The sequence below is a fragment of the Amphichorda felina genome (assembly GCF_050947745.1).
Source record: "Amphichorda felina strain 45539 chromosome Unknown scaffold_1, whole genome shotgun sequence".
Lineage (NCBI taxonomy): Eukaryota > Fungi > Ascomycota > Sordariomycetes > Hypocreales > Bionectriaceae > Amphichorda > Amphichorda felina.
In genome coordinates, this window is record NW_028145049.1 from 273,820 (window position 1) to 296,715 (window position 22,896).

General features: G+C 54.8%; 10 protein-coding genes and 1 non-coding gene across 11 annotated transcripts; 6 read left to right on the forward strand and 5 right to left on the reverse strand.

Annotated features, from left to right (window-relative positions):
- Positions 1 to 15: 15 nt before the first annotated feature.
- On the reverse strand, positions 16 to 990 carry ACO1O0_000089 (uncharacterized protein; the record flags this gene model as incomplete). The annotated part of the gene is made up of 2 exons (XM_083189594.1): positions 16 to 526; positions 590 to 990. The coding sequence occupies 2 exons, from the start codon at positions 988 to 990 to the stop codon at positions 16 to 18; spliced, it is 912 nt and encodes a 303-aa protein (XP_083053453.1).
- A 1,334-nt stretch (positions 991 to 2,324) lies between these two features.
- On the forward strand, positions 2,325 to 3,917 carry MUP3 (amino acid permease-domain-containing protein; the record flags this gene model as incomplete). Its single annotated transcript, XM_083189595.1, has 2 exons — positions 2,325 to 3,440; positions 3,516 to 3,917. 2 exons carry the CDS (start codon positions 2,325 to 2,327, stop codon positions 3,915 to 3,917), a joined length of 1,518 nt encoding a protein of 505 aa, XP_083053454.1.
- A 761-nt stretch (positions 3,918 to 4,678) lies between these two features.
- Positions 4,679 to 5,655, forward strand: ACO1O0_000091 (uncharacterized protein; the record flags this gene model as incomplete). Its single annotated transcript, XM_083189596.1, has 2 exons — positions 4,679 to 5,025; positions 5,127 to 5,655. The coding sequence occupies 2 exons, from the start codon at positions 4,679 to 4,681 to the stop codon at positions 5,653 to 5,655; spliced, it is 876 nt and encodes a 291-aa protein (XP_083053455.1).
- A 246-nt stretch (positions 5,656 to 5,901) lies between these two features.
- ACO1O0_000092 (uncharacterized protein) lies at positions 5,902 to 7,526 on the reverse strand (the record flags this gene model as incomplete). The annotated part of the gene is made up of 2 exons (XM_083189597.1): positions 5,902 to 7,035; positions 7,086 to 7,526. The coding sequence occupies 2 exons, from the start codon at positions 7,524 to 7,526 to the stop codon at positions 5,902 to 5,904; spliced, it is 1,575 nt and encodes a 524-aa protein (XP_083053456.1).
- A 450-nt stretch (positions 7,527 to 7,976) lies between these two features.
- ACO1O0_000093 lies at positions 7,977 to 8,084 on the reverse strand. Its single transcript has one exon. It is a non-coding gene; the product is annotated as a tRNA-Glu (tRNA).
- A 1,213-nt stretch (positions 8,085 to 9,297) lies between these two features.
- On the forward strand, positions 9,298 to 11,445 carry ACO1O0_000094 (aspartic peptidase domain-containing protein; the record flags this gene model as incomplete). The annotated part of the gene is made up of 5 exons (XM_083189598.1): positions 9,298 to 9,721; positions 9,781 to 9,975; positions 10,037 to 10,136; positions 10,196 to 10,524; positions 10,586 to 11,445. 5 exons carry the CDS (start codon positions 9,298 to 9,300, stop codon positions 11,443 to 11,445), a joined length of 1,908 nt encoding a protein of 635 aa, XP_083053457.1.
- Positions 11,446 to 12,704: 1,259 nt separating this feature from the next.
- ACO1O0_000095 (zinc finger MYND domain-containing protein) lies at positions 12,705 to 13,514 on the forward strand (the record flags this gene model as incomplete). Its single annotated transcript, XM_083189599.1, has 1 exon — positions 12,705 to 13,514. The coding sequence occupies one exon, from the start codon at positions 12,705 to 12,707 to the stop codon at positions 13,512 to 13,514; it is 810 nt and encodes a 269-aa protein (XP_083053458.1).
- An 852-nt stretch (positions 13,515 to 14,366) lies between these two features.
- ACO1O0_000096 (uncharacterized protein) lies at positions 14,367 to 15,478 on the forward strand (the record flags this gene model as incomplete). Its single annotated transcript, XM_083189600.1, has 4 exons — positions 14,367 to 14,690; positions 14,758 to 14,851; positions 14,917 to 14,996; positions 15,065 to 15,478. The coding sequence occupies 4 exons, from the start codon at positions 14,367 to 14,369 to the stop codon at positions 15,476 to 15,478; spliced, it is 912 nt and encodes a 303-aa protein (XP_083053459.1).
- Positions 15,479 to 15,996: 518 nt separating this feature from the next.
- Positions 15,997 to 16,468, reverse strand: ACO1O0_000097 (uncharacterized protein; the record flags this gene model as incomplete). Its single annotated transcript, XM_083189601.1, has 2 exons — positions 15,997 to 16,172; positions 16,240 to 16,468. 2 exons carry the CDS (start codon positions 16,466 to 16,468, stop codon positions 15,997 to 15,999), a joined length of 405 nt encoding a protein of 134 aa, XP_083053460.1.
- Positions 16,469 to 17,693: 1,225 nt separating this feature from the next.
- On the reverse strand, positions 17,694 to 18,606 carry ACO1O0_000098 (uncharacterized protein; the record flags this gene model as incomplete). Its single annotated transcript, XM_083189602.1, has 5 exons — positions 17,694 to 17,891; positions 17,939 to 18,160; positions 18,239 to 18,354; positions 18,415 to 18,527; positions 18,581 to 18,606. The coding sequence occupies 5 exons, from the start codon at positions 18,604 to 18,606 to the stop codon at positions 17,694 to 17,696; spliced, it is 675 nt and encodes a 224-aa protein (XP_083053461.1).
- A 1,860-nt stretch (positions 18,607 to 20,466) lies between these two features.
- ACO1O0_000099 (uncharacterized protein) lies at positions 20,467 to 21,249 on the forward strand (the record flags this gene model as incomplete). Its single annotated transcript, XM_083189603.1, has 3 exons — positions 20,467 to 20,532; positions 20,592 to 20,860; positions 20,940 to 21,249. The coding sequence occupies 3 exons, from the start codon at positions 20,467 to 20,469 to the stop codon at positions 21,247 to 21,249; spliced, it is 645 nt and encodes a 214-aa protein (XP_083053462.1).
- Between the last annotated feature and the right edge of the window lie 1,647 nt (positions 21,250 to 22,896).

Consider the following 22,896-nt stretch of genomic DNA (forward strand, 5'->3'; position numbering starts at 1 on the left):
TCCGTCCCTCCACTTTTACTTACACCCCTTCAGCGATAAAACAGACCTGCCGATCATCTTGCCCAGCCTGCCCAGCCTCGACCTCTTTGGAAGCTGCGCTGGCTTCCGACTTCTAACTCTGCGCAAGAGACCAAACAGACTGGCCACAACGACGGCATCATCCACAGCATCCCGCCCCCCCGGCAGCAGCAGGATCCCCTCGCTGTACCGCTGCGGCAGGTCCTGCTCCATGCCAGCATGATGGTAGATGGCCCGAACGGCGGCGTCTTCCGCGGTTCCCGTCTTGGCGAGGAGTCTCATGTCGACGAGGGTGTAGCAGAGGCCGCCGTGCTCGACGGGGTGGATCTGCCACTCGAAGCTGCGGAGCTCCGTCTCGGTCTGCGAGTGCAGGGGAAAATAGGGGTACTCGACTATGGTGTTCTTGACGGCCTTGGCTGGGAGGGGGTAGGATGTGGTGAGGGAGTATGTGTGATTCTTGTCGGGCGTGGAGATGGAACTGTCGTCCTCGGGATCCTGTGGGATGGACCTAGATAGGTATCTTTTAGTAAATGTCCCCCCCTTGTGAAGCTGCATGACCTAGATGACATACATGTACGCTTCTTGCCCGAACCCGAGGCACCTCTCCTGCACCGTCACGAAGCTCCCCTGGACATTGACATTGACCAGGAACCCAACGTCGACATCCACCGTGTTCCGCGTGGGCTTCCTCATCAGGCACAGGCGCGTCTTGAACTCGCACCCGCCGATGGGAGCATCCCCGACGGCGGCGTCGTAGCCCTCGGTGACGTTGTACAGCGGGAGATGGGTCGTGTTGTTGCCGTGGTAGGGGATATAGACGGCGCGGGAGAGATGCCGCGGCGTGGGACGGAGCTGGCGGCCCAGCAGCTGGTCGACGAGGGCGGTTGGTTTTGTGTCCTGGGCGCTGCAGGCGCCGTAGGGGATGTGTTTTCCGTAGGACGGGAAGCTGGTGATGCCTAGGGGGATGGCCATTGTGATGGGAGTTTGACAGTTAAAGGGGCGACGATGAAGGAACAGAGATGGCTTTTGCTGCTGACAGTATTCAACAGATGGCAGCAAACTGACACATGAAAGGGCCACAAGATGTTGGCATTATAACCACGTTGCCAGGCTCGGTCGAGCCCCATGACTGTCTCAACGGAAGAGCGTAGAGGAGGTCCATGCGGAGATGCCCCAAGAGGAAATCGGGGAACCGATCTCCTTGGCGTCGACCAACGACGCCAGTCAAGACTGTCGCTCAAGCCCCTTGTCTCAATGCAAAGCGTGATGGGGGTCAAAGATACGGCAGCGAAAAGCAAATTCCAGACGTGCAAAGCTGATCCAGGATGATCAGTCTGGGGAAGAGACGCCTCTGATATGCTCGGTGTGTCGACGAGGTGATTTCGGAGTCGCCATGGGAGACCCCCGGTGATGGGACCCCGGAGGTAGCCCCAGGATCCCGTCCCCCGGCTCCGAGTAGCGAATGCCCAATCGGGAAATGCCGATGCACCACAGATCTGGGCCGCGAAGCTGTGGTCCCTGACCGAGCCGACTGGGCGAGTTTGGCACGAGTTCTAATCAGGATTAGCTTTGGCGCTGGTGTTGGTTGCAAGCTTCAACGGCAACGAATCATACGCACCTAGCCATCCCTACTTGGTGGTTTGGTAGGGTGACGCGGCCCCGAAACGGGCGGGATATGCCCATGTCCGCTCTCCATGAATGGATGAATAGAGATGGTGTCCAGGTTGAGACGAGTGATGTTCCCAAACCCAGGCACGTTCAGCCGACTGGACCGGAGGGCGGAGGACGGGAACCCGGAGGCGAACCAACAACAGATGCCGTCCGTCCCGTCCCGTCCCGTGCCACCCCGTGGGGCAGCGGTGCAGCGGTGCAGACGAAACTCGGCTTGAGCGGCTTGAAAACTGGGTTCGGGGGAGGGGTTGAAATGCCCATTTTATCGTATATATAAGAGGCCAAGGCATTCCAAGGTCAAAAGTCACACGAAGCAGCTGGCAGTTGGGGCTGCTAGACGGACTTGCGGAGCACGGGAGGAATGGTGGCTTATAAAGCGATGGCGTGCGACCGCACAATGCATTGTCTCATCGCCCGCCATGCCCATTCGCAATGGCGCCATGGCGATTGGACAAGAGGTCCCTTGTCGGGGTCCCTGGCAGCTTCGATAATGCTGACATTGGGCACGTTATCGCCATGTTGACTGGCTGCTACCTCGTCCAGAATGGCATTGATAACTAGGACTGCCCGTAATACAGCTCTGCTTCCATCTTGTCAACCATCACTCCATCCGTCCCCTCTGACATGACCCAGCCATGGCATCCCCCAGCTCATCCGAGGGCAGCCCTCTCCTCCGGCGCGGCTCCCCATCATCCTCAGACGACGCCTCACTAAGGTCCAAGTACTCATCCATAACACCAGCCTCCGAAGAAGACATAACCTCCGAGTCTCTCCTCCCACACCGAACCCCCTCAGACGCCCCCCTGCCGGAGACGTCCCCCCTGGGCCGCAACCTCACCTGGTCCTCGTCCTTCATCCTCGTCATCTCGCGCGTCATCGGCAGCGGCATCTTCGCCACGCCAGGCACCATCCTCACCGCCGTGCACTCCCCCGGCCTGGCCCTGCTGCTGTGGCTGGTCGGCGCCGTCGTCGCCGCCTGCGGCCTGGTCGTCAGCCTCGAGTTCGCGTCCATGCTGCCCCGCAGCGGCGGCGACAAGGTCTACCTCGAGTTCGTGTACCGCCGCCCGCGGTTCCTGGCCAGCACCATGATCGCCGTGTACGCGGTGCTGCTGGGCTTCACAGCCAGCAACTGCGTCGTCTTCAGCCGCTACGTGCTCTTCGCCCTGGGCTGGGAGGAGAACGGCGGCGCGCTGCTGAAGAAGGGCGTGGCGGTGGCGCTGCTGTCGGGCATCACGGTCCTGCACGTCGTGTTCCCCCGGGCGGGTGTCAGGCTGCAGGACGGGATGGGCTGGGCCAAGATCGCGCTGGTGGTGTTCATGATCCTGTCGGGCATGTACGCCATCCTCCTGCGGCCGCAGTCGTTCCCGGGCGCCAGGGACCAGCTGGCCTGGGGGAACCTGTGGGAGGGCAGCGTGTGGAACTGGGGCATCGTGTCGACGTCGCTCTTCAAGGTGTTCTACTCGTACGCGGGGCTGGACAATGCGAACAATGTCCTCAACGAGGTCAGGGATCCTGTGCGGACTGTCCGGTCTGTTAGCCTGACGGCCCTGGCAACGGCCTGTGGCATGTACTTTCTGGTCAACGTTGCGTATCTGCTCGTGGTGCCTGTCGACGAGATACGGGGCAGCGGGGAGCTCATTGCGGCCCTCTTCTTTGAGAGGGTGTTTGGAGTCAGCATTGGGAGGAGAGTGTTGCCCTTGGCCGTTGCTATTTCTGTGGCCGGCAACGTCCTCGTGGTTGCATTTGCCATGGTGAGTCCTCAAACAGCTTTAGTTGCAACTTGCAGTATTTGGGGTGTCAGTACTAACCATATTCAACTATGCCAGGCACGTGTCAAGCAAGAGATCGCCCGGCAAGGCTTTCTCCCCTTTTCAGAGGTCCTGTCCACTACGAAACCGTTTGGCTCGCCCATCGGTGGCTTCATCGTACATTTCATCCCGAGTTTCCTCGTCATTGTCCTGCCACCGTCCGAGACGGTCTACTCGTTCATCCTCGAGCTGGAGCAGTACCCAGCCCAGATCATCGGGCTACTGATAGCATCCGGCCTTGTATGGCTGCGCATCAAGAAACCAGATCTCAAACGGCCGTTCAAGGCCTGGCTTCCGGCCGTCTTTGTCAAGATTGCCCTCAGTTTTGCGTTATTGGCCGCGCCATTTGTTCCTCCGGCGGAGAAGCCTGACAACGGATTGTTCTATGCCACATATGCGATTGTAGGTGTCAGCATGTAAGTTGGGACCGTGAGATTTGACACCCCCGCAACCTTGTGCTAACAGTTGGGCCTTAGTATGGTAGCAGCGGTTTTATACTGGTATATCTGGACTGTTCTCATTCCCCGCTGGCGGGGATATCGGTTGGAGGAAGTGGCGGAGGTCCTCGACGACGGCACATCTGTTACAAGACTGGTGCATGTCCACTTGTAACAGGGGGAGTGACAGTCATCCCATTCCCCTCAGCATACGCAGCCGATCATGGAGCATCGGAGATAGAGGTAGAAAGTTTGTCGCCATAGAAGAATACCAGGGTCATTGCCAGGAATCAAGGCTCGGAGAATTAACTGCCTAGACGGGATAATATGGATGCATTTAGCATTAGCATGATGCTCGTGTGGTGGTGGACCTGACCTTGCGGAGTTCCAAGTCCGCCCGCTCGGAGACATTTCTCGGCCCAACATGGCACCCGACCGTATTTGAAATCAATTGAGTACGCGATCGTCACACCTGATCTATGTCTGTGTGTAATCCACCAAGAAAAATCCTATGCCATGCGGGGAAATGCAATCATTGATTATCAATCCGCTGCTGTATTGGATGGTAGCATGGGATGGCGTGCTCACCGACGGGTAGTAAGTACATGTATATAAGAGACAATCACTCAGCGCCCGGGTCGTGACCTCATGATGTCTCAAGCTCTACCAAGGTCACATTATATTTTGAACTTCCCCATCGAAGCCTAACTTGATCCATTGCAAGCAACCATATTGCAAGAAGCCATGTCTGCCACCACCACCACCCAGACATCCGCACTCACCGAGGGTCTCTCCATCCAGGGCGCCCCTCCCACTCGCAAGGATGTCACCGCCGAGCTCCATTTCCACAAGGACAACGAGGACGGCTCTCCTCCTGCACCCAGCTACGTGGACGATCCAAAGTCTTACTACCGCCCCGTCGTCACGCACAACGTGACCATTGGCGACATTAGAGGCAGGGAGGACGAGTTCAGCATCGACAAGCAGGGCTTCCAGATCTACCCGCACGTCTCCCAGGAGAAGGACTTTTCGGACGAGGAGCACATCAAGAGCGTCTACTACCCAGAGACGGAGCAGCTTCTCAAGGATGCGTGAGTACTTCACCACCACCCCACCCGACCAGATGTAGCACTGCAGTGCCCGTATTACGTATTGCCCTTCCGCTCACACCCACCCCTTGCCCCCCATTCAGCACCGGCGCCAAGCGCATCTTCATCTTCGACCACACCATCCGCCGCAGCGACCCCGATGCCCAGTCACGCCCCAACGCGGTGGCCCTGCGCGGCCCCGTCCAGCGCGTGCACATCGACCAGTCCGCCGAGGCGTCCCGCTCCCGCGTGCAGCACCACCTGCCTGACGACGCCGAGCGCCTCTCGCAGTCGCACTTCCAGATCATCAACGTGTGGCGGCCCATCAGGACGATCCGGCGCGACCCGCTGGCCGTGGCCGACTCGTCGTCGGTGCGCGAAGAGGACCTCGTGGGCGTGCCGCTCATCTACCCGAACCGCAAGGGGGAGACGCTGACGCTGCGGTACAACGAGGGGCAGAGGTGGTACTACAAGAGCCAGCTGACGCCCGAGGAGGTGATCCTCATCAAGTGCTTTGACAGCGAGGATGGGATCAGGGTGCCGCACTCGGCGTTTGTAGATCCCGGCACGGAGGGGATCGAGGAGTTGAGGGAGAGCATTGAGGTGAGGGCGTTGGTGTTTTACGCCGAGTGAGGGAGGTAGTCGACATGTTGAAGCCCAGTTATTGGCAGATGTGTAGGTGTACGGAATGAGAGTGGCCATTGTAGGTCCATAGCATCGCTAGAAGAACAGACTGATCTCGTTACTATACATCCGGGGACAGATAATGGCAAAGTGCCGATAAACAACAGGAAGAATACGTATGAGTCCAATGGGTGGATATGGGTAAGTCTATTGGGGTAAAGATTAACGAGACTATAAATGGGTGGCTGTCTAGTCCTACTTTTCATCGCTCTCAGCCGGCTCTTTATCGCTCTTATTAACAATATCGGCAGTCGTGCAACCAAACGCTTCGCGAACCTTCGCATCATAATCCTCCTTGTCCTTAAGCTTTGCTTGAATGGTCTTGGAGGCGCCAATCCCCCAATATGAGAAAAAGACCTTGTCAAAAACGCTCAACGTCGCATTCCCCTCGTTGAATAGCGGCTGGATGTGTTTCCCGAACAAGTTGTACATGCCCTTGGGTACAGTGACGGCGTAAAAGTACCAGAAGCCCCCGGTCCTCCATACCTGGCGTTGGATCGGCGCATAACGCGCGGCCCCGTTGCGCTTCTTTTCCTCTTCTGCATGGATGGCTAGGAACTCCTGGAGGATAGACTCGTATTCAGAGATGGCGTGCGCATCTTCAAATTGATCCACAGCTCGTGAGGTTAGCCAAAATGGTGGAACCTGCATTTCTACCGGCTTAGAGTACGCCCATTCGAGGTCGATAATCGTCTCGATGTTCCAGTGCTCGTCGACGAAAATGTTTGACTGGTGGAGGTCAGTGAGAGAGAGAAAAAAGGGACCGTCGCGATATTCAGGGCGGATGAATTTATGCGTGACGGCCCGCAATGCCGTCAGAGCAGCAAGCTGACCTTGGCCGTCAGCTTCATCTTGCACCCCATTGGGTTGATGAAGAATCTTGTTGTCTTGAAAAGAGAGGAGATCTGACAGGTAAGGCTCGACCGAGGTGTACGTGCGGTGTCGTGGGATCCCGGAAGGAATTCCTTCGTTTTCCAGCATCTGGAGATGCAGATCAAGAGGCCGATTGGAGAGAGTGATGCAGCCATTTGAGTGAAATGTCCACGACCCAATCCGTGGCAGAGACGTCCGGTTCATCGATATTGTTATGCGTGCAAGGTCACGAAACAGTCGTTGCCGATAGGATGCATCCTTCTGGTGCTTTAGCCACGACTGGGCAAGGGGATCGCCCTTTGCCTCACCGAGGATAAGATATCCCGACTCCAAGGGGTTGTGAAGCCCGCGGCGGACGTAATGCGTTGGGACTGAACGGCCAAGTAGCGAAAGAATCCACCGCCGTATCTGCCACAACTTCCTTGACACGGAGGGAGTGTTGATTGGATGAGTGAACTGTTATTGTTAACATTATAGGTCAATAAGAATGTCCCAAGCAAACTTACAACGAGTCCATCAGATAGAGCAAACGCGTGCAGGGTAGGAATGGGGACATCTGGGCATTGTTCCTCCAGCCACGCGTAGGTGGCTATTTCAGTCCTAAGCTTTTCATCTATGTTACCAGGGAAGCATGCCTCGCCAATCTTGTATGGTAGTGGAAGGCGGAGAAAGACCCTCTTCTTGCTAGAAAGTAAAATGGGAATGGCAACATTGAAACTCCCCGATGCCCATGCATCCACATGGGACAGACGACACCAATCGACGCCGAGCTGAGAGCATATCATGGCCTCGATTTCGGACCTTCGGGCGTCCAGCGACGCCCAGAAATGTTTCTGTTGGTCAGGGTGCGCCAACTTGACCAGGCAGTTGTCCTCGTCGCCAAGGGCATCTTCAAGGCCCAGCTGGCCCCGAAGAAGGGGTAGTGTGCGCTGGGGTGCTTCCGTCATGGTAATGAAGACGCACTACGACGTTTGTAGATGTGGGCATGCGAGGTCCAGCAACAAAGCCATGCATGAACAAAAGTTTGCATGGTGATCAAGGATGATTCAAATGAGATGAGCCGGCGCCGTGGCGTGTGCTTCTATTTTTGGTCACACGGGCCGGCAGGCATCGCAACGCGTCCATGGCAGTTGAGGCAGGGTCATCAATCACCCCAGCTTGTTATGATGATGCAGAGCAAGGGAACGGTGAAATATGGCACGTTAATGATGGTATACCTACTCATATGCATACTAAATACGGATACCTACGTAAGTAACTGCAGTCAGGGGCACAGACAGAAGAAAAAAAAGTGTTTTCGGCGTCGGAGGCTCTAGGATAGAAAGATTGATGTATGTAGTTGAATAAAAAAAAGTGAGTGGAAGGTCGAAAAAATGACAAAAAATAATGGTACTTTTCTCCGGTACTGGGAATCGAACCCAGGGCTTGACGGCACAGTTGCACCGAGCCGAAGCTCAACTCCTAAGACTGAGAGCGTCAAATGTTGGCCACTACACCATACCGGATGTTGTGATTGGAGGAAATACCGTTGAACTCAAATTTATGCTTGGCATCCCACCGCTCGCCTCTCAGAGCAATGTGAGTCTTCCGTCCGTGTTGTCGTTCACACCAAAATAGCTTCGATGTCTAGGGTAGCATTTGTCCACAACCCACCCTGCCAGACAGCGAGAGCCGTTGCCGATGGCCACACCAGATGATATTAGAATTTGGGAGGAACCAATGGCCTGGTTTCCCCCTTGGCCATTGACACTTTACCCCTGACTAGGCGGAACAGGGTGGTGTGGTATCATCGTAATTCGTAAGGCTGAATCCCACCTACATAGTACATGCATGGGCCCCTCGTTGACTGAAGTTGGCAACCCCCGCCAAATGCGAGAAACACGAGTCAGTCTTTTCCAACAATCACAGACGTTCTGTTCCTAGCGGCAATGTCAAGACTGCCTGAGCGCCAAGAGACGACCGCCACCTCATGGGCAGCACCCATGTCTAACAGTTTCAGCTCTGCCCAATGCGAGAAAAGCGATGAGGGGGTTCTCTTAGAACGGGAGACGGTCAGTCGAAAACATAGGAGAAGAAGGATGGACCACTGTAGAGGACTATACTCTGCGAGTTCTTTGCATATCTTTGATATGTAGCAGGGTCTTTTTGAGGTCGGTTGATCAGAGTGACGACCATGTCCTGGCGTATCCTACTATGTAGAACCAAGACTGACTTGAACCACTTCATCGCAGATTGGACAGAGCTTGATCGACAACATCTCCCCTTACCCAAGGGGCAGGTAAGCGCGGTCCAACTGCCAGCCGTTGCTCATTTCCCCATGCAGCTTACACACATTGGGGAACATCCGTTTTGCGCCCCATTGTGCTGGCTCTTGAATCCGATTCGACCGCCCTGCCGTTAATGGGGCCCGGCCTTCGGAACCCGGGTGCGCAGCCTCACTGTCAGGCTCCTTTTGGGGGGACCGAGTGCTTCCTGTTCGGGCGTTTGTTGCACCGCCGAAATGCTTAACCGAGAAGCCGCGAGGCCTTTTCCTGACGAGCTATACGGATTACGAAGGTGAGTATATAAAGTATGAATTGGGGCTCGGCCACCCCATATGCCCCCTAGTCTTGATGTTGCTCACGATCACCAACTGGCATCACTCTTTTTGCTAGTCAGAAGCTCTTGATAGCTTCAGTCACTCTTTTTTAAACAATATTGGTCACTCTTTTCATCGCCATGCTGTCCATTCTTCTCCCCCTGACGGCCCTGACCGTCGGGGCCCAGGCCCTCTCGGAGTCGTCGTACGAGTGCAGCCCCCTGAGCTTCCCCATCCGGGCCAACCGGGGCGGCGCGGCGGTCAAGTCTCTCTCCAAGCGCCAGACAGAGGTCGGCCAGGAGACGCAGGACCAGGGATCCTTCTACACCATCGACATCACCATTGGCACCCCCGGCCAGACGGTGAGCGTCAACTTCGACACCGGCTCCGATGAGCTGTGGGTGAACCCCAACTGCACCAACTCGTACGACCCAGACCTGTGCCGGGGCTTTGGCTTCTTCAACGAGAGCAGCACTGCTGTTGGCACGGGCGTCAACGGCGAGATTGAGTATGGCGCTGGGTGGGTCTCGTTCGCATATGTCTATGACTATGTCAAGCTTGGGTGTGAGTGACGCACTATGCCATTGATTAGAGATATTGAGGACGCTAACGCGGAGATGCAGCCATGAAGCTCAGCCAGCAGATCTTTGGCATGGCCTTCAACAGCGAGTACATTCCCGTCGGCATCATGGGTGCTGGCCCCAATCTCGACGGCTGGGACAGCGAGTACCCCCTGGTTATCGACTCTCTTGTCCAGCAGGGCTACATCCAGAGCAGGGCGTTCAGTCTGGATATCCGCGGTCTTGACGCTGAGGAAGGTATGCTGACATATATGGTCTATTGCCCTCTTGGGGAATTGATTTTTAATCATTATACTAGGTTCTGTCGTCTTTGGCGGCATTGACACCAAGAAGTACTCCGGTGCCCTCGAGAAGCTGCCCATCATCCCCGCCTCTGAATCTCCCGACGGCCTTACCCGGTAAGTAGTTGAGCGGTGTCTGCATTCACCATGGAGAAGCATCTGACACAAGAGAATAGCTACTGGGTCAACCTCAACGGCCTCACCGTCTCCCCCGAGGACAATGACGAGATTGTCATCTTCGAGGGCGAGGACCAGCCGGTGCTCCTTGACAGCGGCTACACCTTCAGCGCTCTTCCCGGATACATTTTCAACGACCTCATTGAGGCGTTCCCCTCTGCCAAGCCCATCACCGACTCCAACCTGTGGTCGGTTGACTGCTCTCTGCGCGACACTGAGGGCACTCTCGACTTCACCTTTGGCGAGACCACCATCAACGTGCCCTATGCCGACTGGGTGTTTGAGTACCCTGATGGCGACTGCTATATTGGAGCTTTTGAGGACGACGGTGAGTTCAGGCTCCCATTTGGAGACAACACAAGATCATGTTGGCTGACCTGATATCACAGAGTTCCCCGTTCTTGGCGACACCTTCCTGAGGGCTGCCTACGTCGTGTTTGACTGGGACAACCGGAACATCCACATTGCCAACAATGAGGACTGCGGCAGCAACCTGGTCAAGATTGGCACCGGCCCCAACGCCGTGCCGTCCATCGTCGGCGAGTGTGGTGCTACTCCCACGTCGGTGCCCCCTACTTCGGTGCCCCCGACCTCGACGCCTCCTCCCGTGTCCACCGACGAGCCTACCTCTATCCCCGTCACCTCCGATGAGCCCACCTCGTCCCCGATCACGACGACTCCTGGCCCGACCTCCCCTCCCAGCACCCCCACCGGTGGCCACGGCAATGGAACCACCACCGCTCGCCCGACGCCCCCTCCCACCACCTCGACCTACACCTCGACCTCGACCTACACCATCACCTCGTGCCCCCCTGTCGTCACCGACTGCCCCATCGGCGCCATCACCACCGAGATCATCACCAAGACCACCATCTTCTGCCCCGAGACCACCGGCACCTACACCCTTCCCCACCACACCTGCACCCGCCCGGCCTGCTCCGCCAAGCCTACCGGGCCCTCTAAGCCCGTCATCACCGTCAAGCCCCAGCCCACCGCCGACCACCCCGCCCCGCTGCCCAACCCGGACTGCACCACCTGCGTCATCCCCGGGCCGAGCGTCACGGGTCCCCCCGGGGTCATCACCACGGCCGTCATCCCCGGCGGCGGTAGCAATGCCACTGCCACCCTCACCGGTACTGTGCCTGCGCCCACGCTGCCCGTCCCCACGGGTGCGGCCGTGGGTAAGTGGGCCGGTGCCCCCGTGGCTGCGGCTCTGGGTGTCGGTGCCGTGATGGCTGCCATGCTGTAAATGGTCCGAGGACGGGGATGTTAATGGTTTCCCAGGAGTGACGACTAAGGGAAGAGGACGCGAAGCGGTAATAGGAGGTGGAGAAGGAGGAGGAGGAGGAGGGGGAGAGACTACAGGGTTTAATCTTCTTCTCATCTGGATGCCTCCCCCTTCCTGACGTATGAAGGGCGGAGGCGGATAATTTGTATTTTCCCATTATGAATCTACGCGTGTGTGAAATGCACGGAGTTAGCGCAGCGGATAGACAGGCCCATGCTCAATTTTCATCTTGTTTGTTCTATTTGGTGTGCCATCGGGTGATCTACAGTGGTTTTCAAGTTACATATTTGTAACTATAGACACTCTCGTATTATCCCTCTAGCATCCTTGGGCTGCCCATCCCGGAAATAATTTTATTGAGGAGCTTCAAGAGTAGGTCCCGCCTCCAAGTCGTTTGAGATGAGTGTTGGCTCTATACACGCGGGTCCTATGGCAGCTTGCATCCAAATGTGGTTATTAACAAACAGAAGCATTCAACTCCTATCAAGATGGATGCAATTCCCCATCAAACATTGGATTCTAGAACCGTCTTACTGCCAAGCTGCAGGTGATCCTCATTAGCTGTACACAAACAGGTGGAGAAACATGTTTTCCCTTTTCAAGTCTCCAAAGGCATCGTAGCCGCATCATTGTCACATTGATTGCGACCCGCGAGGGAAACACGGCACCAGGAGAAGACGAAGCTCGTCGGAATATTGGCCAGAGGTTTATGGATCTGAGAATCACACCAAATTTCTCAACGTGAGGAAATTACCAGTAGGGAGCCGCTTCTCAAAAATAGGATTCGAATATATATCGATGTTTCGTGTAAACATTCCTGAATGGCTGATCATTCGAAGTTTTTCAACGTACAAGCAGACTCGTTGCTTATTTGATTTCGATTTTCCATCTACTCGTTTGACATAATCGGAGAGTTCCAAAACAAACAACAAGACATAACATCTAGCACATAAATTCTCCATCGCCAAAGATTAGCATTGGTTACGTCAGGTAACACTAACGTTGAAGGTAAGATGGAGCTCTATAACTATCGATATTAAACTCATGTTCCAGCCTTGGCCATCTTTGTTGTGAATTCTCTTCTCGGTACGTACGCACTAGACACCTGTACTCTGTCCGACTTTGTTGAGTCTACTACTTACTCCTACCGTGAAGCCTGAAGCCCTTGAATTGGACTCACCAGACTCACCACAGTACACCTAGCAACAAATCAACTCAAGATGAGTGAATCGTGCAACATGTGCCACAAGCCCTCTTCCGAGGTGAACCTGAAGCGTTGCGCCAAGTGCCGCGTCACGCAGTACTGCTCCCGGGACTGCCAGAAGGCAGACTGGAAATTCCACAAGAAGATCTGCGTAAAACAGGCTGGCGGAGAACCAGCGCCGCAGCAAGCTGGGGGGAACTTGAGCTCCTCCGCAGGCGCTCTCTCGAGCTTCACGACTCCGACCGGCGCCGCCTCAAGTGGCCCGACCCCAAGTGGTTCGGCCCCGAGTGACCCTCCCCACAAAGGGCTGGAGAGAACCATCGACAAGCCCTTCACACGTCTCGACCAGGGCACCTGGCTCCACGACCGCCCAGAGACGGATGTCTACCGCCTGCTCATCGACACCTACCGTCTCCGCCTCGAGGATAATTACATCTTCGAGGGTGTGGTGGAGGAAGACTCCATCTACGGGGAAGCCTCCAATGAATTAGCCGGCTTCCAGCGCTTCCTCGACCTTGTTGCTACCCGGGCCGGCCTGCTGCCTCCCTGGTGGAGCGCCTCCAAGCGGAAGGAGTGCGAGAGCTTCGGCATGGACGGGTTGCAGTGGCAGGACCTGCGGCGCCAGATCGAGAAGGGCGACATTGTTGAGCACTACGGCGATGGAAAGCTCCCAATGCAGCTGCGCATGTTTGGCGAGGCAGTCTACGGCCGGGGACCGGGCGGCCAGGCGGGAGCACCGATGAGGCAGACGCTGATGGCGATGGAAGGGGGCGACATGGGGGATGTACACATGAGGGTGCTCGACATGTCCCAGTTTCGTCCGTAGAGGGGCGGTCGGGCTGTCCCATGAGTTTGGGCATGGAATTGGTATTGGGGGCCGGCTGGTGGAAGGTTCCGAACTTCCGATGTCCTTCCTTGGACGGAGACCTACATGTATGTACCTGCATAGATATGAGTGCACGTATGTTTACGGGCGAGCCTTAGCTAGCTCTGTATCTAGCTGAGCAACAAGAGGAAATGCGAGTCGGTCGACACACCGAACCTCCTTCTAGTTGAATGAGATGTTGGACAGATTTGCGTATTTTGGGCTTGAATTTAATCAAGCACCTGCTTGATTGGAGCAGCAGAGGTGAGCCGACGATCCGGGGAACGGCGCATGGCTGGGATCGTTGGTCTTGGCGCAGCGAGTCTGGGGCTGAGCAGTGGACAATGGGTTCAACTGGTTCCGTCTCCGAGTCATGCGCTTTACTCCGTAGGTTTCCATCGACGCCATCAGCTGATTAGGTGCTAGAAGCTGCTCAGAGTTATGTTTCAGCGAACAGGTAGCAAGCAGCACTACTCGGTAGAGAGCAGTGAGACATACGACGTAGTGCTTGAGGGTTCGTGTTCATAGATTCGGAGACGGAGAGACCCCGGATTCGACTCCAATCCCCGGACTCCACAGTAGCAGCATGGCATGGCACTCTTCTGGCGAATCCGACCATGATGACAACCGTAGGATCGCCAATCCCTGCACTTTATCACGCATCGCCAAGCATCGCCAAGCTTGGGGGCGCCTAATAGTATTTGAAGGGCTGCAGTCCCCCAAATCCGCCTGACGACCCTTCGGCCTCGTCTTCCCCTGTTTCTCCCATCCTCCTCCTCCTCCGTTCTCACTCCATCCTCACTCCTCACCACCATGCGCCCCTCATCCATCGCCGTGCTGGCCGCCGCCGCCGCTGGCCCAGCCTCGGCCGCGACCGAGTGCGTCTCCGGCCTGCACATGATTGTCGCGCGCGGCACGGGCGAGCCTGAAGGAACCGGGTCGACCGGCTACCTGGCCAAGCAGGTGGCCAGCCGCATCAAGGGCTCCGACATCGAGGGGCTCGACTACCCGGCCACCATGACCGACCCAGACTACATCACCTCGGTGGGCGAGGGGTCTGACGAGATGCGCGAGACCGTCCGCGAGTATGTCAAGGCGTGCCCGGATACCAAGGTCGCCGTGATGGGCTACTCTCAGGTACGACGGGGATTGCCTGTAGAGAGAGCGTCAAAGATACGTGCGGGGAAGCTGACGGTGTCTGCAGGGCGCTCAGGTCGCGACGGATGCCTTCTGCGGAGGCGGCGACAATGGCTTTGACAACGAGGCTGCCCTCCCCAACAAGCTTGTCCACAGCAGTGGTGAGTCTTCAAATCCACGGCACCGGCCATTGAAACCTGAGATGATCTGACCTGTGGGCATGTAGTTGTCGCCATCGTCCTCTTTGGCGACCCATCGCATATCGCCAACGCCACCTACAACAAGGGCACCTCCAAGAACGACGGTGTACGTCTTTCGTCTCGTCCACCCACACACCAGTTGCGCATGCATGCTGACAGGCCGCAACCCAACAGATCTTTGACCGCGACGACATCAGCGTCTGCGAGGACAAGCTCGCCGATCGCATCGTCTCGTACTGCGACACGGGCGATGTCTACTGCGATGCGGGCGACGACCGCGCCGTCCACGGCGAATACATCGAGCGCTACGGCGACGAGGTGGTTGACTTCATCGTCAGCCGGTACGAGTCGGCCGAGTCTGGCGAGGGCGATGCCTCCACTTCTGCCACGGGCACCACCACCGCCAAGCCCACGACTGCGGCCCCCACGGGGTCTGCCTCTGCGACCGACGCCGCGACGCCGACGACGCCTGGAGCCGACGGGGGCGCTGCGACCGAGACGGGAGACCCGGAGGACGGCGCGTCGGTCATCGTGCCGGGGCTGGGACTGCTGGGACTGCTGTCCGTGGCGGTCATGGGGCTGATGTAACGTGCGGCGATTTGCCGCTTTTAAACGTGTGGTCATAGACAGCGTCCAAGATTTCCCACCCATTGCGAGAATGCGAGCAAGTGTGTACATGTATTCGGGTATCATCATATGCCTTTTGCAGATCAGCGACCGAGGGAGGGGGGACCACACCGTTACACCAGACTTTGGTGACACCGCAGCGATCTTCGTGCAAACATGCACGCGTGATGCATGCAGCGTCTCATAATTTCCCGCAGCCCCGGCTGGATATTCCCCCACTGCCTCTCTTCCTGAAACAGGGGGCCATTGGGATACCCGAGAGAAGGCGCAGAGGCTAGGTTCGACAATGATGGTCGTCTGGGAGGACACGCTGAGGCCGTCTCAAAGACCATCATGATGACCGCTCTATTTTAATTCATAATGACAGAAATCTACACATAACCCGCAAGAGAAGAAATCCATCCTCCAGCGCCTAGATGCCCAATGCCCATGACGCCCAAACGCCCGTTCCCCGTTCATACAGTCATGTCACAGCACGTTTACGTATCATATCCGATCCGGCAGCCCTGCGTGTCCGCCCAGTCCATCAGTGACACATGTAGAAAATAAAAGAAGATATCATATCCCCTTTCGTCAGCATCAGTGCTGGCCGCAAGGACCCAGCCGAGCTCGTCATCCTCCCAGCATTCGACGTTGCGGAGGTCCGCATCCTGGCCTGGTATCATTGAATGGTTAGTAAAACTGCTGCGTCGCCAACGTCGGGTTTGGCTGGTGTGACGTACGGTCCTCCCAGAGTGTGCAGTAGGGGAACGGGGCGACGCCCTTGGAGCCAAAGGCGACGAGCCGGCGGTCCGAGCCATCTTCGGACCACCGGTCAATTTCGTCGGCTCTGACAACGCAGCCGCGGCTTTGTTGCTCTCCGATAGGGATTTGAATGGGTTCTATGTTGTTGCCGTGGACAGTGGATATCATGAGAGGCGCGACGAGAAGAAATGGTAGTCCACCATACATCTTGCTCCCGCCAGACGCCATACTGATATCTTCTTGGTCGACTCGTAGAGGCGAGAAAATTGCAGTCAAGCAAATTACGAGTTTGGCGAGAAGTGTTCCAGATATTAAACGTTCTGCAAACCAGAACGGACACAACCACCTCTTTTCTATCAGAAACATCCATCTCCACATCTCCACGTCGCGGCGGTTCCCCTCCGCCCATTGTCCGTTGGTCCTCTTTGAGAGGCTCTGAGCGTGTTTTGTTGGCTTGGCCAATACTACTGGAAACAGTGGGAACCGACGTGTGGGAACTGGGCTTTTTGTCGATCCCTGACGGCTGTTTGGGGACTGCCCGTTGAGGCAAGCGATGTGCCGATGACGGCAGATGTCAAATCAGGCACAGAAGATATTATGACCCAAAACAATGATCGATCGGAACTTGCGCCTGTGGGGTATTTACCGAGGCTGATTGGGCTTTACTTATTTGTCGGAAGCACAAGCCCCGTCAAGCAGTATAGTTGTCACGAAGAGATTATACCGTACAATTGCTACTGTTCGTTCCTTTTTTTTATTGTGCAACTGGCATCTTACAACAGTGGAATGCCGTTCGCCGCGAAGGCCGACGTCTCTGTTCCTCATTGCAGATACTATTCGTGCATCTCCTTTGACGAACAGAGAGCCTTCTAGATAGTATCAGCCTTTATCTACTCTCTAAACCTTGGAAGCAGCCTGATGTGCTGGCGCGCGTAAGAAGTCCTGCAAGGAGCCTAACAAAGAACGCGCATGGAGACTATTTCAATGAGGATGTTTGAGTCTGCCAGGAGCCGCCCAAGAGACAAACCAGAGTACATGTGCCATGCACTGCTGTTGTACGAAATAGATGGAAAGATGGTATTTAATTCTCCCCGGAGGATTCAATTCAAGTTGACCTCTGGTGATGATCACCTCCAACCAAAATTCATCATTGATGTATTTACTGTACGCTCCCATAAGACGCGGTTGGTTTTCTCGTAGGTTGATACATCCAGCAGATGCTAAGAAAATCAATGATTTACAACGGATTGACATCATCATTGATCGCTGCGATAGCATTTTCACATCAAGTGAATAATCTGCATAGCGTCCTCAGCTTCGCATTCGCCTGCTCACCTTCCCACGACTGCTTCAGAACCACCTCTCATCTGGCTGGCCATTCCCGTTCCTACCCATCAGATTTTACTTCGAACCCGGGCCCTACAGGAGCTAGCTAGAAGCCCGACATGCCTGCTCCAGAAAATTGCTTCGAAGTCGCAGGCTTTCTGTCCTCCTCGGAAGAACCAGTAGAATCATCACTACTACTAACCCTCTCCAGTGAGGACGCGGTATCCTCATCGCTGTCCTTGCAGTCTCGTTTGGCGAAGGGTCTTTTGGGGAGCTTGATTCGCTTTCCCTTGGCCAGCTTGGGCTGTCCCGAGTTAGCAGCTGGGTACCTCCGTAGGGACCCTGACCTACATTCACAAAGGCAGCGACGCCCTCGGCTATTGCGCGCAGGGAGTTGGACTTGTCCATTTCGACTCGAAGCTTGATCCTCTCTTTGCTGGGAACCTTTGTATGGAGATTTGGAGTAGTATTATGCGGAGTTGGGCCGCCGGCAGCTCTGGACCTCTTGTGCTTCATCTTGGCGGCTCGACCGAAACCCTTCTTGGCCCGACCGACGAGCTTCGAGATTGTTCTCTGATAATAGAAGGTTAGCCTCTATGGCCTCGGACTTTTTTCTGCTCTTTTTCTTCTTCTTTTGTTTTGCGATCTTACCTCCTCGTTGAAAAGAATGGCGGTCAATAGCTGTTTGGCATTCTCCTTCTGTCCCGGGTCGACCGGATCGCACACCTTGTTCAAAGCACGGCAACGGAAGCATTCCTCGCTCGCCGCTAGAATTGGAGTCAAAAATTGGGTTTGAAATGATTGCAGGGTAGGTTGATATTACTTACAGCAATCATCGAAACATTGTGGCAGTGTCTTGGCATTCCCATCCTTGTTAGCTGCACCTTCGCCAGCCCAGGTAGTCAAGGCACGGTAGCAGCGAGCACACGGAACTCGGCGACTATGGAATGATAATCAGCAACATGACAGCAGCATGAATCGAGAGACACTTACTCAGTGCAAGGCATGGAAGGTTCCATCTTCTTCGGCCCAACCTGGGCATGCTGGATGATTGGGCTGTTACGCACACAGCGTGTTAGAACAACCTCGAAGCAATCAATCACTTCGCAAAGAACTCACATGGGTCTAGCAGCCCCAGTTAAATTCTTGGTTGCCCAGCCGTCTAGACTGCCTTGCCCAGTCCTATCCAAAAGAGTGAGCAAACAAGTAGCTTTCAAGGTCGGGGGAAAACGCACATTTTAATATTAGCAAAGATGGTGCTGGCGGTGCTTTTAAGAGACTGAAGTTGTGCGGTTCCAAAGTTCGCACGAAGAAGAAACACCAGAGACGCAAGGGAAAGGATTCTCGATAGCTAGGTGGTCGTGTGAGGGACAAGAAAAAATGGAAACAAGGTTGCAATAGAGAAAGACCTTTGAATAGTTCAGAGATCATTCACTTTCCTCGAAAACCGCATCCCAATAAGGCCTCCTGTAAGTCACAGTGGCGATATAGTGGCGGCAAAGTGAGACCAACACCATCTGGGGCTCACTTCTGGCTATACACGCCCATCGCCATCAGCCTCATAAATCGGCATAAACGCAGCTAGATCGCAGGTATTCCGTAGTAATGTCGCAGGTGCCGGTTCTAAATACTTGACATGGCAATCTGAACGCGAGGTGAAGTTATGGTAAAGATGAATGGTATATTCCTGAATACTTGCATTACTCAGGGATGGTTGTAGGTCACCCCTCAGGTGGCAACTGCAGCGCCATAGCACAAAGTTTGTACGTTTGTACAGAGTCTGAAAGTGCTTTTATGCGATTGATTCGATTTTTACGTAGTTCTCCTAGTTCCAGCTAGGTTCGCGGTTACCCACGGGAAGTACAGACGGGAGAAATTCTAGAGAGTTTCACCAGCTATCTCACGTTTGAAGCGTGGCATTTTGAGCCGGATACTTACTTAGTTGAACACCTTCAGATACTGCGCTTCCAAGTAGCGACCGAGGCCGACACATTGTGTTTCGATGAGACTACGCCGTCCCGCGCTGGCACTAACCCTAACCCTTATGCAAGCGTCTTCATATGTGCTGGCAGCTTGCGACAGTGCAAGCGGTTCAATGTGCTCGGTAAAATTGTCGGGATCAAAAAATTTATGCGGGGAGGAATCGTCTGGGAAGCCTGGCATTGATTCTAGAACTTTAAAGATATAAGCATAAGCAGTTGTCATTCTTTACAAATCTTGGCTGCATCAACTTGGCCAGTCGATCGGTGCATACGCGAGTTGCTGTTGCTGCCAAACCCAGCCATGAGCCAGGCTCCTGTCCAACCATGATTGATGGCGACTCGGCGAGGGCGAGGGTGCATCATGCATGGCCTGCAGCGCGCCGGTCCGCCATCCGTACTGATGGGGGCAGCCTGTTATCCTCCTGTGACGTACAATGCAACGCTGGACGCCGTAAGCACACAAAAGTCTCCGAAGTTGTACGCAGGCCAAGATTGCGTCGGGGTTGATACAGGCCGAGTCACGTGTCAGACACCACCGAATTGACGTCTATCGTCTGCAAACTACGATTCTCGATACCATGCCATGGTGCCCCCAGTCGGTCCGTCAGGACTTTGTCATGAATAAGTAAGATATCACAAATGAGGTCTATTGCATGCACGTACGCGCAACTTCTCGCCTCTCGCGGGATCGAATCATCTCGAATGAAGACGTTGATGCGAGGCCGTAAAGGCCAAGGACGGCGCGAGTATAGGGGGAACTTGCAGTATAAAAGGGAGGTGTTTCTCGGCGATTTGAAGAAAGCTTGAAGAAAACAGAGACACCAGCTTCATCACAATCTTCTCTTTGACAACACTCACCTCCAACCTCTTTCAAGATCTTTCGGTCATCATTTCAAGATGAGTCCTCCCGCTTACAAGCGCCTTGACATCAACAACTGCCTGTTCTTGTTTGTCGATCACCAGGTAAGTTGCTTCGCAATATACACACTCGCCTCTTATCATATCTAATGCGGTACTCCTAGAGTGGTCTTATGGGCATCGTTCGTGACTTCGATGTGGACGAGTTTCGCGCCAGTGTTCTCTCCTTGGTGGACTTGGCCAAGTTCTTCAAGGTCCCCGTCATCCTGACTACCTCGTTTGACACTGGCCCGAATGGCCGCATCATTCCGGAGCTCACGGAGACCTTCCCCGATGCGCCCCTCATTCGCCGCCCCGGTGAGATCAATGCCATGGACAACCCGGACTTTGCGCGCCTGGTCAAGGAGTCGGGCAAGAAGCAGGTTGTCATCAGGTAAGACTTCCCCCCTTGCCCCCCTCCCCTTTAGCCCGATGATGCATACGGTTTTGCTGAACGATCCTGCCTTTGTCAGCGGCGTCGCCACCGAGGTCTGCGTCGCCTTCGCGGCTCTCTCCCTCATCGAGCTCGGCTACGAAGTCTTCGTCGTGACCGACGCCTCGGGAACCCTAGCAGAGCACACGCGCGAGTCCGCCCACAAGCGCATGGCGGCCCATGGTGTCCAGCTCGTCAACTGGTTCGCCGTGGCGGGCGAGCTGCAGCGCGACTGGCGCCCCAATGTCGCAGAGTTTGGTAGCTTCATGGGGAACCACGTTACCTCGTTCCGCTACATTACTCAGGTGTTCGAAGCTGGAAAGGAGCAAGGTGCCCAGTCTGGGCAGTGAAAAAAGTGCATGGACAGTTGCTGAAAAGTGCTATTCGTTCAACCATTATGGCCTTGGCTTCAACACCCTGGCTGTCCCTTCGTTTCTCAAAGAAGGCCTTCTTACTATAAATAACTAGAAAATTTCACTGTCGTTACTGACAAAATCTCAATTTTGGCTGGCCATGGTAGTCAGTGTGACAAAGTCTCCGCGTGCTATGTAGAACCATTCCCGAAATTAATAGCATTAAAGCCATCCGCAATGTGTGGTTCTATTTAAGAGATAACCAACCCACGAATTGGGCAACCGACCCAGGCTTAGTGGATCTGATGTAGTGAAATAGAGCAGATTACCACCTCTGGGAGGTTCAGTAGAAGCATCTCGTCCCTGTGAGAAACAATCTTTTCACTGTCCAGACTCTCATTTACCAACCTCGGCCCAGGCTTTGTCGTCCACTCCATATTTTCAGAGCCTGAAGTCGCGGCATATTGACAGCTGCTTTTGCTGCCGATTCGAGAATATTCATAATCTTCGTATGGCTCTTATCGGGAGCTAGTAGTTGTGAATTCAGGACCAGAGACTTCAAGTTGGGCCACTTCTGTGGGGGTTGGCACTTGCCGGAAGTGAAGAAATCACTCGCGTCCACCATGAATGACCCCCAGAGAAATCCATTGTCACGGCTAGTGTTGGCAAGTACGTGACTGAGAGTAGAGTTTGAAGGCCGAATACGCGAGTAACCTGCCAGTGGATACGAGCTCGCATACTGCTCGTTGAAATTCTCGAAGATTGTCAATTTACTCAGTCCTTTGATAGCGGGGGACTTGAGAATATCAATCTAACCCATTCCAAGGAAAGGAATTAGTTTTTGCGCCCCATCAAGGCATAAGATCAGAGGCTAACACAGTATGGTGTTTATGACTGCTGTGGTTATGGCAATACTTACAGTTGTCTGTCCATATCTAGCCTCCCAGTGATACCAATCCCTCCAAGGCTCATAGCAGAGCTGAAGCGAATTGGGGAATTTAGTAAGCATCGCCTCAAGCATTTTGGGATTCCAGCGTCGCCGGTTCTGTTGGCGTATTAGCAAACGAGTCACCGCTGGTACCAGTGGTAACTCCCTCCAACATTGGGCTTCGTGCTCGCCATCGTCTAAAATACCATCACCCTCCATGATCTGGACAGTGTCTCTCTCAGAAGCACTCTGTAGAGATAGCCACCCCAAATCAAGGCTGCACGTTCGATGACAGGCGTCATCAACTCCAGATGGCACTGCCTGCTCGGCCCCTGGATCGTGGCTCCCCACATTCGGTAGAACATGAGGCTGAATAGTTAGATACTTGAACCAATGCCCCGAATTACTAGTCGAGTAGACAGTAATATCAAGTGATAAGCAGCCATCTAGTTCCCAACCCTTGAGGACTGAGAAGAGATCCCGAAATGCTTTCATAATAAGAGCATCTTCTCTGCTCCTTGTGGTCCATAACACCCGGGCCAGCCGTATCGCTGGAGGCAGAGGTAGCGCACAGGAGCCCGATTACGAAGTGTTATTGCATTAAGCTTTTACATGCGTGATGGCGTGAGCCTGATCCATGCAAAAGTATGTCGCTCGATTATTAGCTGCCACTCGCGTGACACTGTAGAGAAGGGAGCTAGGCAACAGCCATCATC